We start from the raw sequence: 15,656 nt of genomic DNA on the forward strand, positions 1-15,656 counted from the left end.
GGTGGAAGTTATATCGATGGCCTTATGGTGGAAGTTATATCGATGGCCTTCTGGTGGAAGTTATATCGATGGCCTTCTGGTGGAAGTTATATCGATGGCCTTCTGGTGTAAGTTATATAGATGGCATGTTTGTGGAAGAAATATATGGTCTTGTGGTGGGATTCATATAGAGAGCCTCATGGTGGAAGTTATATAGAAAACTTTATAGTGGAAGATATGGATGGCAGCGTTGTTGATGTTAATAATTTAGATGCACCTTGGGTGGAGTTATATAGATAACCTTATGGTAAAAAAGTATTTTTACATGTGAATAATTATGTAACATTCATAACAAAAAGCTGATTGGCACTGAGAGAGGGCATTTACTGCAAAAGACTAATCAGTCTCAACTATCTGCCCAGATAGGTTACATTGGGCGTGAAAGGCACAATCATGGTCATAAAGAGAAGATATAAGTGGTCAAGAATGGTTAGAAATAAAGCATTGCTTGTCAACACCCTATCCGTGCTCGTGGCCTTATGGTGGAAGTTACATGGATGGCCTTATGGTGGAAGTTATGTAGATTGCCTTATGTGGAAGTTACATCGAAGGCCATACGATGGAAGTTATATAGATGGGCTTATGGTGGAAGTTACATCGATTGCCTTGTGGTGGAAGTTATATAGATGGCCTTATGATTGAAGTTATATAGTAGCCTTATGGTGGAAGTTATATAGATGGCCTTATGGTGGAAGTTATGTAGATGACCTTGTGGTGAAAGTTGTGTAGATGGCCTTATGGTAGAAGTTATATAGATGGCCTTATGGTGGAAGTTATATAGATGGCCTTCTGGTGGAAGTTATATCGATGGCCTTATGGTGGAAGTTATATAGATGGCCTTATGGTGGAAGTTATAACGATGGCCTTCTGGTGGAAGTTATATCGATGGCCTTCTGGTGGAAGTTATATAGATGGCATGTTTGTGGAAGAAATATATGGTCTTGTGGTGGGATTCATATAGAGAGCCTCATGGTGGAAGTTATATAGAAAACTGTATAGTGGAAGATATGGATGGCAGCGTTGTTGATGTTAATAATTTAGATGCACCTTGGGTGGAGTTATATAGATAACCTTATGGTAAAAAAGTATTTTTACATGTGAATAATTATGTAACATTCATAACAAAAAGCTGATTGGCACTGAGAGAGTGCATTTACTGCAAAAGACTAATCAGTCTCAACTATCTGCCCAGATAGGTTACATTGGGCGTGAAAGGCACAATCATGGTCATAAAGAGAAGATATAAGTGGTCAAGAATGGTTAGAAATAAAGCATGGCTTGTCAACACCCTATCCGTGCTCGTGGCCTTATGGTGGAAGTTACATGGATGGCCTTATGGTGGAAGTTATATAGATTGCCTTATGTGGAAGTTACATCGAAGGCCATACGATGGAAGTTATATAGATGGGCTTATGGTGGAAGTTACGTCGATGGCCTTGTGGTGGAAGTTATATAGATGGCCTTATGGTTGAAGTTATATAGATAGCCTTATGGTGGAAGTTATGTAGATGACCTTGTGGTGAAAGTTGTGTAGTGACCTGATGGTAGAAGTTATATAGATGGCCTTATGGTGGAAGTTATATAGATGGCCTTCTGGTGGAAGTTATATCTATGGCCTTATGGTGGAAGTTATATAGATGGCCTTCTGGTGGAAGTTATATCGATGGCCTTCTGGTGGAAGTTATATCGATGGCCTTCTGGTGGAAGTTATATAGATGGCATGTTTGTGGAAGAAATATATGGTCTTGTGGTGGGATTCATATAGAGAGCCTCATGGTGGAAGTTATATAGAAAACTTTATAGTGGAAGATATGGATGGCAGCGTTGTTGATGTTAATAATTTAGATGCACCTTGGGTGGAGTTATATAGATAACCTTATGGTAAAATGTATATGGATGACATCATTGTTGATGTTCTATAGATTGCATCCTTATGGAACATGTATAGATAGCATTATCGTGAAAATTATAACGATGGCATCATGGCTGCATCGTTGTGTAGTGCATGAGTATGGATTTACGCAGCTTCAAGAAATATTCAATCAATATCACAGTGGGCGACACCAATAATAGGCTTCACACATCCTACCCATGTGGGGAATCGAGTCTACGCCATGACGAGCGAACGTTTTAACCAGTTTTAACCCGACGGCCCCGGATCGCTCTCAAAGTTTTATAGATGACATCATTGATCAAGAGCAGAACCATGGAGAAACATCACCAGCACATCTTAGATACAATCTTCAGCTAATCAGTCATCTTCTGAAAGACAAAACTTTAACATTTCACGACTTACAAGACAGATAACAAAATCAGACACTATTTTCTAAATGTTATCACTAAATGATGCGGATTAAAGTCACTGTGGTATTGTATATATATGCTTCAAATAATGTTATCAGTATTGTGCTCTGTGTCATCATATCTATGGGTACAGACGTGTGGCCTGAACTTCAACTGTTAGCGTTGTTTAACCTGTCATCAAGGTACTATGACAGGGCCAGAGACATTTGCAATGAAACATTATTTCCATCCGCTTAACCTTCCGTCAAATAGCTAAACAAGCATACTGTTGATTCTGTTTGTTCTTCTGGGGTTTGGAGTACATGTCCTCAATATTCTCACTTGTGTCCTGAGGGTTATCTGATGCGGGTTTCTTCACTTTGTTCACCTTGGTATACCCATCTATGAGAAAAGTAAGAAGTGTGTAAATACCAATGCTATACTTTCCATATAGACATGAATATATTCGTTCTCTTTACAGAACGCCTCCGTGGTCTAGTGGTAGAGCGTCCGCCAGGAGAGCGGAAGGTCCGGGGTTTGATCCCTCGCCTTGACATACCAAACGACGTTAAAAGATTGTACTCTGCCTGGCGCTCGGCATTAAGCGACTAAATCAAGTACTTGTCGGTTCGGAGTCTGTATATAATGTGTGTGAGTTGGGTATTCATGTTAAATTGCGGCAATCTCACTGGGCTAACACTTTAAAATCGGCAATATACCAGACTAATACAAGCAGACACACACACGTGCATTCACGTCGCTATATATAAGTGCAAGAATATTGGACGCGACGTTACATCCCATTTCCCCTCACCCTACATGTTCCATTTACACAATTGCCAAATGTTCTTGTTGTTACAGTTGTGTTGACACAATACAGAAACAGTGATCGATAGATGGGTAAGACGTTCGTAGGCAACAGTAGTTCCAACAGTTGTCCTCGTCAAGTTTGCAACAATCTATGATTTAAGGCTCGAGGACCATAAAACTGAACATCGACAATACGTCATTATCTACGGAAATTATTTTGTCTAAGTATCTCCTACGTAGGACTTGGTATGAACTAGAATAACTATCTCCTACGTAGGACTTAGTATCTCCTACGTACGTAGGAGATAGGAAGTCCTACGTAGGAAATAGGAAGTCCTACGTAGGAGATAGGAAGTCCTACGTAGAAGATACTTAGACAAAAAACAAAAAACACCGTGGCCCTACTACGCTTCCGTAATTATCTGACTACACGCTTATTGAAAAATATGACATTGCTTTCGAGGCGATAAAGGGACGGCACCTTAGAAATCACAACCTGGTGTTTGTGTGATATTAACCATGCAACCAAGGGAACAAAATTTTAAGTTACTTCGTCATAGATGCACACGTTTCGGACAGTGGAAATTGCGAAACGCCTGACGAACTGTATTATCCTTTTGTTCAGCCATTTGATAATTGTGTTCAAAGTTGTTCAATGCGACTTGCCTACACTTGTTTAAGAAAGATATTTTCATTGTAAGCTACCTCAATCGAATTCAGTGTAACTAATGGCCTCTGACATACACACCTGTATCAAATGTTTCCTTTCCTTTTTTGTTTGGTGTGGCGTACACATCAGTGACAGTATGTTGGCCTGCAGGCGCCTTCACCTTCTTCACCTGGGCGTAAACATCTGTCAACAGCAGTTATTTCAATATAATTTTATATTATTCAAAGAGCTAAGAATAAAAGACGTCAAAAGATGGTACTTGTTGTTACTCTGTCTGGCGCACGGTATTAAGGAGCTAAAACAAGGACTGGTCGGCTCGGAGTCACTACACTTCACTACACTGTGTCTGAGTAGGGTATTCATGTTAAACTGCGGCATGGTATGGAAGTGAACTAGCACTATAAGTCGGCTTCAGTCCAGACGAGTACAAGCAGGCATACACACGTACATGCACGTCGCTATATATATATATATATATATATATATGTAGGTGTAATGATCTTGGACGCGACCTTAAACCTCATTTCACTTCACCCCTAAGAGCTAAGAGTATATTAATCAGTTATTTCTGAGCAAGGCAATGTTACTCATCTGTTTTTGTGAAGTACATGTAAGTTCATATTGGTAGAACATACATGTAGGAATTTAAACATTTCTTTTGTGTTTGCATTTTGTAGAGGACGGGTGCTGCCTTTGATAATAACTTTTAAGACAGAAGTAATAAGGAAGACTACTGGGAGACTCAAAGTTTTGACAGATAGATAAGTAATCCTACAGTCCTTCAATTAGGCATGCTACTTATTTTGAAGTTACACTAATGATATTCCAATAACAATTTGCATAAGACAAGTATTTACAAGCAGGGCATGGAATGCATTGTCACCTTTAACGACGGGGTTGTGATCTTGTATCTTGTAATCAACCGGCGCTACATCCAACGAACTTGTGTATAATAGGTTGTCCTGCATGACTGAAATATGCATGAAATGGATATGTATAAGCATCCAGATATACCCACGTTTAAATAACGATTGCAGAAACAACCATGGATTAAGCCTTAAGGATATTGATGGTTTCTAAATGTCATGCTAATTTATATCCTCCTGTTTATGTCATTATGAAATTGATCAATACATATCCTGTTCAAAATATGTCATTGGTACACAAGTGTCAATAACAAAGGCTCAGAACCATACCAGTGACTTACCTATTTCTTCCACTTCGGAAACTCCACTTTCAGACAGCACCGCAGCCCTAAATGTGATATTGGCAATATATAAATACAGGTTTTAAACAAATGTTTTAGGAGATACACAACGCTGCGTTTTCAAAGCAGAGATAGGTTCGTTGCTACTGTCGCATTAAATATAATTTGGAACAGACTGTATCATCAAAGGGACCGCAAATAAACACACAATCAGTTGTAAATATTTTATATGAAAGACAATGACTGAGAAAGAAGTATTTTCTTAATTAACGTAGCTTACTAGTAAGTGATGCGGCTGGCATATTAGCTGTTGGAATGGAAACAAATGTGGTTTATAACAGTGATGCAGTCATATCACTGCAACTCAGATAGCCGGTTGAGCGTGTTTTTATGTTTTTCCCATTGTTGACACACAAACAAGCATAGGTATGGTCCTGACAGACCAGGGATTATGAACATGTACAGGTTATATCTAGCTTTTGATCTCACGCCCAGCGGACCCAGACACAAGCTTTGCTTTAACTCTAAACCCGAGACTAATTACCCACCCGTAAGCACGACTGCTAGCTAGAGAGCGTTATTATTATATTCAATGGGAATTACGCTGCACATTTCCAAAATGCATGCAAAAACATACCTTCCTGAAGGAACTTTATCACGCCGTCTTTCATCCCTCACATCGTCTGGAAAAGAAGAAAATAGTAAATGTTAGTATGTGAGTTGATACCGCTTTGAGGAATATGTCAATTGTAACAGATGTGGGAGGATAGCACTGCACATTCTTCTTCCTCAGATACAATTGTAATAATTGAAATATACCTCACATCATTTTGAGTGATTATGACTCTATATTACAAGCATTACCTTCGACAGAGCGACGTCGTTTTCTGATACAAACAGCGACGGTAATGACAACGGCGATAACAGCAACACCTCCACCAACTGCTCCAGCTGCGATGCCAATAGTGTTGTCCTGGCCTGAACGTATCAAATAATGACTAGGTTATAAAATGTCATAGTGTCATTTATGTATAGATATGACACATACATGTATGTCAGAGTAGCCTTCACAACAACCAGTACACAAACAGATCAAAACTGTTGACGGGTTAATCCTGGTACGTTGCTAGTAGAAAAGAAAAGATTAAACAAGGCAGCACATAGTTGTTCTTAAGAATCAAAGGAACCTATAAGATGATCGTTTTCTAAGATCTCTACCTGCTGATTTATTATGCTTAGCTTTACTTCTTAGTAACTTCCTTACGTCATTTATTTTTTTTAAAATGTGTTTGTTAATAAATTTGTTAAGACATTGCTTATATGATTTAAGCTTGAAGATGATAAAACTAAAACCTGGATGTTTTTAATACGATTTCTAGCTTTTCGCGTATTGTTTTCTAGCATGTCGACATTTCACTCGTTCGCGTCTATCAATGCAGCATGGACTCATTATAATCAGTTCAGTCATGACAATATCAGCGATACATTAGGATACTACTGTGACGATCATTTTCTAAGTATTGAAACATGATAACCTAACAATCCAATTGAAACGAGAGCAATTCATGTCTATTCTGTGTTTATTAAACAATCATGGTGTGTTCGCATACATACTAACTGAATACACAGTATATGTACCTGTTGTCCCGGACGATGATATTTCTATGGTTCCCGTGGTTGGGAATGAAGTCGAACGTGTTGATGTTGCAGCAAATGTTGTTTGAAGTTGCGTGACATCTGCAATGACGTGTTTTCACCTGTAAGCCTTATTGCATCACCTTTCCATTTATAAGAAACGGGGTATAATTCTATATAAACTTTACATTCTGATACACTGTCAATGTTGCCTTTTTCTAGACGTTCTTAGTATTTAAATATTTTCACATTCCCCATGCAGAAAAGTAATAAGAAAATTATGTCCCATAGCATATTATCCTATCCACATCCTATCACACCATATGAAAATACGACTTCTATAAATCCAATGATGGGTGACCCTTGCCGTGATATTGATGATATACTGTAAATGTATCGGATGACTACACATATATAATACGCGACTCAAATGCTGAAAAATAATATGTGAAATCCAAAGGAAAATCAATTAAATTAAGTAAGACATGTTTAATGATTCACTTATCATCATCATATTGATCATAGTGAAATACGAGGGTAGGAGTTCTGTATATTTCAAACGAAGCTGATTCACTGGATTTTTGTGTGGATTTTATATAGCTATCAGCTTCTCCGAAATTCAATGTAACTTGTGATTACTTAGGGGCGTACATGGGTTATGTAATTAATGCCAAAAGCTGATAAGTATTACACAAATTTGCATATTGAGTTGGATCCTACCAAGTTCACCATACATTTCCAACTTTTTATTTTTTCTTCAACGTATAAGGATAATTTTGATTTAACTGTACCCCGTCAAATATAATAACATTTGGTTTTGCCATTTTGACATCCAATTTCAATTTATCACATTAACAGTAGAATGCATTTAATGCGTTTTGCTAAGATAATGGATCATTCCCAAATAATATTGTCATCTACATATAAAAGTAACAGAAATTGAAGGCATAACGTTGCAGTGAATTCGTCAGTAGTTTCTACTGTAACACAAATGCATTCATTCAGTTGATACCGGAGATAATTCAAAATCATTCAGAAAGATTGAAAATAGCAGGGGTGATGAATTTTCTCTCTGACGGACAAAGAGTGACTAAGGAAGAAGTCTGAAATTTCAATGTCATACTTTACAAATGACTTAATATTATATGACTGTGCATATTTCTTACGAAGGGGGAGAAATCTTCCCCCTGTATCGAGATCTAGATCCGCCATTCTAAACTAAAGCCTGGCTCTCCAAACTCCGTCAAATGCTATTGAAAGATCTATATATGAAAACGCAGTATCTTTTTCGTTGAGCATTTTCAAAATGAGCACCTTTATATCCATAATTTATTATTGTAAATAGTCGAGACCCCTTGCGAAATCCTGCTAAAGATGTTGATTTAATGTGGTTTATATCCAGGAATTGTGTTCATCTATGTTAAGTATACCAGTGTACACCTTTCCAAGACGGCTTGAAATAGTACTTGGCATATGAGAGTCAGGTCTTGCAAGTCACCCTTTTTCTTATATATTGGTTTAAGCATGAATCTGGTACGTTGCCAGTAGAAAAGACAAGATTTAACAAGTCAACATAGAGTTGTTCTAAAGAATCAAAGAAACCTACAAGATGATCGTTTTCTATGAGATCTACACCTGCCGATATATTACGCTTCCGTGATTTAAGAGCCTTACTTAGTGCGTCTAGGGTAAAATCTTTATTAAGAGCGGAGATATCATATTTGTTGTGATGAATAACATCAGCCAACACCTCTGTTTCACTGAGATTTGATGCGCTCGGTTCCTTAAAAAATGGGAAAAAATTGTTTCATGGTTTGAAGTGTTATTCTAATTTTGAGGGTTTAAAACATTCCAGTGCTTAGCTTTACTTCTTAGTAACTTGCTGACGTCATTTTTAATAAATTTGTTTGCCGATAAATTGTTAAGACATATACTTGTATTTTTATCGTGAAGATGACAAAACGAAACCTGGATGTTTTTAATATGTTTTCTAGCTTTTCGCGTATTGCTGTCTCGCATGTCGACATTTCACTCGTACGCGTCTATCAATGCAGCATGGACTCATTATAATCAGTTCAGTCATGAAAATATCAGCGATACATTAGGATACTACTGTGACGATCTACTTCTAAGTATTGAAACATGATGACCTAACAATCCAATTGAAACGAGAGCAATTCATGTCTATTCTGTGTTTCATAATCAATCATGGTGTGTTCGCATACCCACTGAACTGAATACACAGTATATGTACCTGTTGTCCCGGACGATGATATTTCTATGGTTCCCGTGGTTGGGAATGAAGTCGAACGTGTTGATGTTGAAGCTAATGTTGTTTGAAGTTGCGTGACATCTGCAATGACGTGTTTTCACCTGTCAGTCTTATTACATCACGATTTCCATTTATAAGACACGGGGTATAATTCTATATAAACTATACATTCTGATACACTGTCAATGTTGCCTTTTTTTCTAGATGTTCTTAGTATTTAAATATTTTCACATTCCCAATGCAGAAAAGTAATAAGAAAATCGTGTCCCATAACATATTATCCTACCCACATCCCATTACACCACGAAAATACGACTTCACGCTTGGAAACATTATATAAATCCAATGATGGGTGATGGTTTTGACGAGGTATTGTTGTATCGGACGACCCTACAAGCCCCCCCCCCCCCCCCCCCCCCCACACACACACACACACACACACACAATACGGTAGTCAAATAATGAAAAATAACATGTTAATTCTGACGGAATATCAATAATTATTGGAAAAAATACATGTTTAATGTTTCGCTTACATTTATCATCATCTTGCGCACTATGCGAGATTGTACATTGTCCACGCACCACCACACACATCCATGGGTGTTTGGTACTTGTTAATACCCTGCCTAGCGCTTTGCATTATGCGGATAACTGAAGGACTACATACTGTGTGGTGTACATGTTACACCTCGGTATGGAAGTACAATTATCTTGAAGGTGACATTTAACTTTTCGTCACACCTGACCTCGCTACTTCATTGTGTCTCCGCCGTAAATATGTATTTTTAGAAAAACAACTATCCCCCAAACGCCTGGCAGAAACGTCTTGGTATATGTACGTGACACAAGTTAAGCAAATACTGGAAAATTGTATTGTGAAATCTGACTGAAAATCAATTAAAAGAGAAGACATGTTTAATGACTCACTTATCGTCATATTATTACTCTTCTGGCTGTGTACTTTATCCGTACACTGCCACATAGATCCATTGTCTAAGGTAGAGTTTATCCTGAGAGTCACATTGTGGTGTGTGCTATCACAGCTTGCATTGACTCGTTTTGAAGAGAGGTTTTTGTTGAATGCACTGGGCCTGGCGTAACCCTGTGCAGTGGTGAAGACGATCTCACCATCTCTTTCCCACTCAATATCTTGTTTCCCCGTGGTGATATTCCTGCAGATCAGTGTGAAGAGTTCCCCGTCTGTTGCTGTCAAAGGGAAACTTGCCAGGACTACAGAACCTGATAAAATTACAAATACAAGATATTCACAATCGTAGGAAGCACAATTCACTCAAGTTTGTACATGAATTACAAATTGATGTAGAGGGATAACAGTGCTTTTCTTATTGGTAAGCAATAAATAGTTGTTGTTTTCACTATTGATATTCTGTCTCATATTATGCTTTAACAAATTCAAGATTGTCGTTTTGTTGTTTTTACTGCCTCTAACATTTCCAAGAACTAATTCATACGGTGAAAGAAAGTCGCTTATTCATTTTATTGACCGTATTAACCCTGAAATACTCTCGGCATATTGGTACCCTTATAAATAAAGGCAAATTGAGCTGGATTCTATCTGTAGGTACCAGACGCTATATATTTTCGGTAACTACCGAAACACTTCGTCAGGTTTAAGACGGGCGATAGATCAGATGCTGTGCTACTTTATGGAGAACCAAGTGAATGAGGACGCACTGTAGCCTCTTCTTCACTCAGAAAGGTGGGGTGAGGTGAAATTGTGTTTAACGTCGCGTCCAAGATTATTGCACTTATTTTGCGACGTGCATGCACGTGTGTGTTTGTGGCTGCTTGTACTAGTCCGGACTGATGCCGATTTATAGTGCTAGGCCACTGAGATACCATGCCGCAGTTTAACATGAATAGCCCACTCAGACACAGTGTAGTGACTCCGAGCCGACCAGTCCTTGCTTTAACCCCTTAATGCCAAGCGCCAGACAACAAGTACAATCTCTTAACGTCTTTTGGTATGACGCGGCCAGGGATCGAACCCCGGACATTCCGCTCTCCGGGCGGACGCTCTACTACTAGACCACGGAGACGGTCTCACTCAGAAAGAAGTAGCCTGTGACTTTGAATATATACGTTCTTATCAACTTGTTAGAGACCTTGCATTTGGGGGTTTGAAACGTTCATTTCAATATCAAATAGAAAAATTGACACTGTGATAAGTTAAATTACCACGATGTGTTTTGTATTACACAGCATACCAAACATATTAATACTAGAGTTTTTACTTTACGACCTTCGACAAATATTCAAAAGTCGGTATTGCCAAAAATAGTTCTTCAACAGTATTTGACTTAGAACCTCCAACTGTCGATAGTTCAGTGCAAGAACCTGCTTCACCTTTAAACGAGGACATAACATAAATAATATACTACACAAAGTTTGCTAAGGATCACGCTTTAGAAGGTAATACGTCAAGGTGGTGTACATCTGTGGACAATGTTGTGGGAAGACATGCTTTATGAACGAAGTCCGTTGTCAAAAAAATCAAGAAAACAAATTCCCTGTCCAAACAAAAACCTCTCAGAAGCGTGTGTCATCCAGCCTTGCACCGTCGTCTCATGATCCCAATAAGTGTCTGGAGGGTTGCCAGATTGGTCCATTCTTCATGTAAAAGCATCGCCGTGTTCCTGTACAATTGCCGGGTGGATAGGGCGTCGTGAGAGGCGATCTGCAGCTCGTTCCACATAATTGCCATTGGGTTAAAGTATCGTGACAACGATCGCTTGCTCTAATTTGGGATCAACGCCCCTGGCACGATGTGGTCGTGCGTTATCGTCCTTCGGGATGAAACTCGGTCCGATTGTACCAGCATACGGTTTCACGTACATATCCAGAATGTCATCCCTGTACCACACATCTGTCATCGTGTCCCAGCTCTACTGATCCCACCCCAAATTATGATTGTGTGAAGCCCCCTCCATAGCCGCCATGTTCGGCTACGTTGGAATCCTGAATCCGTGTATACGCCACACTCGGGCACGACGACCCGTGAAGTTTAGACAGTATCTCGATTCATGAATGAAAAGTACTAGAGCCCAGACCTCGTCCGTCCAATTTACGTGATCTTCAGGCATGCCTGTAATGTCGGGTCAGTGAGATGCGAGTGCCTGCCCTCCTTGACTGGAGACCAGTCGCACGGACACAATTACGCACTGAGTTGAAACGCTGTCCCCACTGATGTTCCCCACGCTATTTCTGAGTGTGGTGGCAATCACGAAGTGATGACATCTTGCTGCAATCAGGAGAAGCCATTCTTCCCGCTGTGCGGTGGTATGCTGTCGACCACCTGCATGTCGCTGGGGAGCTGATCCAAACGTCTGGTATCGATTCTGTGCATCTTGACGTTGTGACGCTTTCTCTGATGTGTCTACGTGTCGATGTTAATCTCGAAGAACAAGCATCTCGAGCGGAATGAAAAGGTGCATTGGTTGGAAATGCTTTACAGTCACATAACAAAGCACGAATACGACGATTCTTGGAAAACGGTGCACCTATTTCTTTTATAAAATATGAAAATAATTCTTAAACAATTTGCGTTGTTTACCCACAAATGTCAATTAATATACTCAACAACAAAAGTTGTTTTAGTGTATTTTTCCATCAAGTAAAGTTTGGTTTTCAATATTGTAGTACATGTAGGGAATCAAGTCACAAAAACGCAACTGCTACGAAAAAGCATGCATTCCATGCAAATGTTGATTTTTATGCAAGCCTCATACATTTCACTACCCAAGAATGAGTATAAAAAAAACATGTGCGTTAACGGGATTCCATATGCATTGTTTAGCATCGTGCTGACAACAACCACTCAGAAAAACAACCAAATTACGCAATTATTCAACATTACGAAATGCCACGCCTGTCCGAAAATGAGCGTCTGCGAGCCATTGGTATGCTTGAAGCAGGATTGAGTCAACGTGATGTTGGAAGACAATTTAACGTCCACAGAAACACCATTTGGTGTTTATGGCAACGTTGGCAACAGGCGACTGCAGTCAGAGATCATCCTCGGAGTGGCAGGCCACGCGTAACCAATACTCGACAAGACAACTGGATTCGAACAACACACCTACGAAATCGATTCCAGCCAGCAACGGTGACTGCAAGAATCATCCCTGGCCTTCGACGAATATCTTCACAAACCGTACGTCGTCGCCTAAGATGTGCAGGGATTGTCGCCAGAAGACCCGCCAGACGTCCCATTTTGACAGGAAACCACCGTCAAGCACGTCTACAGTGGTGCAGACCGCGTCTACGCTGGACGGCCATGCTGACGAGTCTCGTTTTCACCAAGCCACAGCGATGGACGGATTCGAGTGTACCGACGTCGATGTGAACGTTACGTCAATAATTGTGTCATGGAAGAAGATCGGTTCGGGGGCGGCAACGTTATGGCATGGGTTGGGATTACAGCAAGACAGAGAACCCGTTTGATAGTGGTTTAGGGAAATCTCAATGTCACCGCTACCGCGACGAGATCATCGGCCCTGTTGTTCTACCGTTTTTGCGTCGTCATGGCCTAGGCATTACCTTTCAACATGACAACGCCCGGCCTCATATTGTTCGACTTATTCAGGAATCTCTTCAACAAAACAACGTGAATGTAATCCCCTGGCCAGCTCGCTCCCCTGATCTCTCACCAATCGAGCACATGTGGGATGAGATGGATCGGCGCCTTCGACGTCAACCACGTGTTCCACAGACACTCCAGGAATTTCGAAACATGCTCCAGCAGATATGGATAGATATCCCACAGGACTGTGTGCGACGCCTGGTCCATTCCATGAGGCGAAGATGTCTTGCTTGCGTCGCATCCAGAGGTGGACACACACGCTATTGACATTTTGGCATGTTTTTTTATGAAATCACGCATTTTCTGAAGCCAGTATGTCAAATGAAACCCTTTGAACACTTACAGCAGTCTTTTATCTGTTGCAAACCGAAATTGTTTCAGATTTGGTAAAAAACATAACTTTGCATTAAATCTTAATATTCAATGTCACAGGAACTTTTGTTGTTCAGTATACTATTAGGTATTCGTGTTAAAAACATGTCAACAGATGATTTCGTTATTTGTTATTAATGCATCAACATGATTACAATGTTTCAAAAGTGGCTACACACGTCTGCACGAAGCCCTCCAACCTCTGGATCCGAGTATGATACTTGTCCTACCCGTGACCCAAATGACAAACACCAATTGAATGAGAGAATCTGACTCCAATACTTGATAAGTTTGAGCAACAGATCTTGAGATTGGACCCGTGCGGAATACGTGTAAGTCTCTCTCACATACCTGTACATGGGGGGCACGGATGGCCCAGTCGTCTAAGGCGCCACAATTCGATATGCGGAGTTGCGTCCTTTGGCGCGCCAGAAACCTGCGATTGTTGGTTCGGATCCCGTATCGCCCCAATCATGTTTCTAGGTTTGTCGGCACCATATGTACACGTTTTCGGGGGTTTCACCAAAATGGAAAACGTCTGAGACGCCGTAATACAACTGGAATAATGTTAACAACGGCGTTTAACCAAACTCCAAAACATGACCCACTTACTTGAAACCGTACACATAACAATAAACGTTGACAATATACAGTGTGAATCCCATTTCTGGTGTCCCCCAGCGTGGTATTGCTGGAATATTCAATTGGCGTTAAACTGTACTCACTTACTCACACAACATACACACGGAAAACAATTCAGCTCCTTTTTTATATATATATTTCCATATTAAAAATCCAAATCGGATCGTGTATGAAGTTTCAAAGACACGCATTCTCTATTAATTTTCAATGTGACATAATCGCGTACAGAAACTGTAATCTAAAGACAGTTTTGTACCTTTCCAAGCGGACATATCGACATTAGTTTGTGTTTTCTTTCTGCGAAAAGGTATACTCTGGACTGTAGTGATAAGTTTAGATAGCTCAAAGTAGATTTTAAAAACCTGTTATTCCAACATATACCCACCTACTTGTCCTATGCAGCCAATGAAGAACAGAAGCAGGAATCGGGAAATCCGGTTCATAATCATGTATTCAAATCTATCAGTATGTAAATATCACTAAAAAACACAAGCCTTCTGTAGATGCACATCCATCTATAACTCTACATGGTGATCAGCCTTTACAAATCCATTACTGAATTGCTATGTCACCACATGCATCTTCTTCTCATACTTTACTCATCACACTTATGCAATATAAATCTTTGCTGTACACCCTTTACATGACATCACAAATCTTTATCTCTGTGGAACAAGGTAAACCTGTCATCCTGTAAAGCCGGCAATAAATCCAGACTGTGAGCTAGGCAGGATTTTCCTGCAACCACCCTGGCGTTTAACACGGAAGTAAGATAGCACACATTCTCCCGTCACTTGATGGTGACTAAAATGAAGATATAAATTGACCCATGGCAAGGATTTTGTTCCTCAAACCAGGAAGTTGAGTACGATCATAATCACACTTGGGTATTGCTCAACAACACCACACATCAGGTACACTGTAATGATGTGTATTATTACAGTTCACGGAACATATGTACTTGTCGACACACCTGTCATTAAGCTCAAGTGGCATATATGGGTATGTTTATTATATTACCCGATTGTTGACTATTACCTGTTATATATGATTTTTAGCATACATCATCAGTGTTCATCCTATTCAAACAGTCACGATTTAGGTAAAGATTTGACATGAA

General features: G+C 39.8%; 1 protein-coding gene across 1 annotated transcript; it reads right to left on the minus strand.

Annotated features, from left to right (window-relative positions):
* Positions 1 to 1,057: 1,057 nt before the first annotated feature.
* On the minus strand, positions 1,058 to 15,251 carry LOC124122802. The gene is made up of 11 exons (XM_048398405.1): positions 14,922 to 15,251; positions 9,847 to 10,158; positions 8,899 to 8,997; positions 6,648 to 6,746; positions 5,874 to 5,987; positions 5,647 to 5,692; positions 5,010 to 5,056; positions 4,686 to 4,772; positions 3,881 to 3,985; positions 2,610 to 2,724; positions 1,058 to 2,301 (listed from the first exon to the last, which is right to left on the minus strand). Exons 1-11 carry the CDS (start codon positions 14,983 to 14,985, stop codon positions 2,295 to 2,297), a joined length of 1,095 nt encoding a protein of 364 aa, XP_048254362.1. The 5' UTR covers positions 14,986 to 15,251; the 3' UTR covers positions 1,058 to 2,294.
* Between the last annotated feature and the right edge of the window lie 405 nt (positions 15,252 to 15,656).

The sequence above is a fragment of the Haliotis rufescens genome, unplaced genomic scaffold, assembly GCF_023055435.1.
Source record: "Haliotis rufescens isolate VD_foot unplaced genomic scaffold, xgHalRufe1.0.p SCAF_18, whole genome shotgun sequence".
In the NCBI taxonomy this organism is placed as follows: Eukaryota; Metazoa; Mollusca; class Gastropoda; order Lepetellida; family Haliotidae; genus Haliotis; species Haliotis rufescens.

What these genes read in the sequence shown, in the direction of transcription:
- LOC124122802 (XM_048398405.1), bottom strand. Translation starts at nt 14,985, where the DNA reads ATGATTATGAACCGGATTTCCCGATTCCTGCTTCTGTTCTTCATTGGC. An exon ending in TCACAACCCCGTCGTTAAAG is followed by an intron (nt 3,986 to 4,685) that starts GTGACAATGCAT and finishes TGCTGTTGACAG; the next exon opens with ATGTTTACGCCCAGGTGAAG. An exon ending in AAAGGAAACATTTGATACAG is followed by an intron (nt 2,725 to 3,880) that starts GTGTGTATGTCA and finishes CTTTTCTCATAG; the next exon opens with ATGGGTATACCAAGGTGAAC.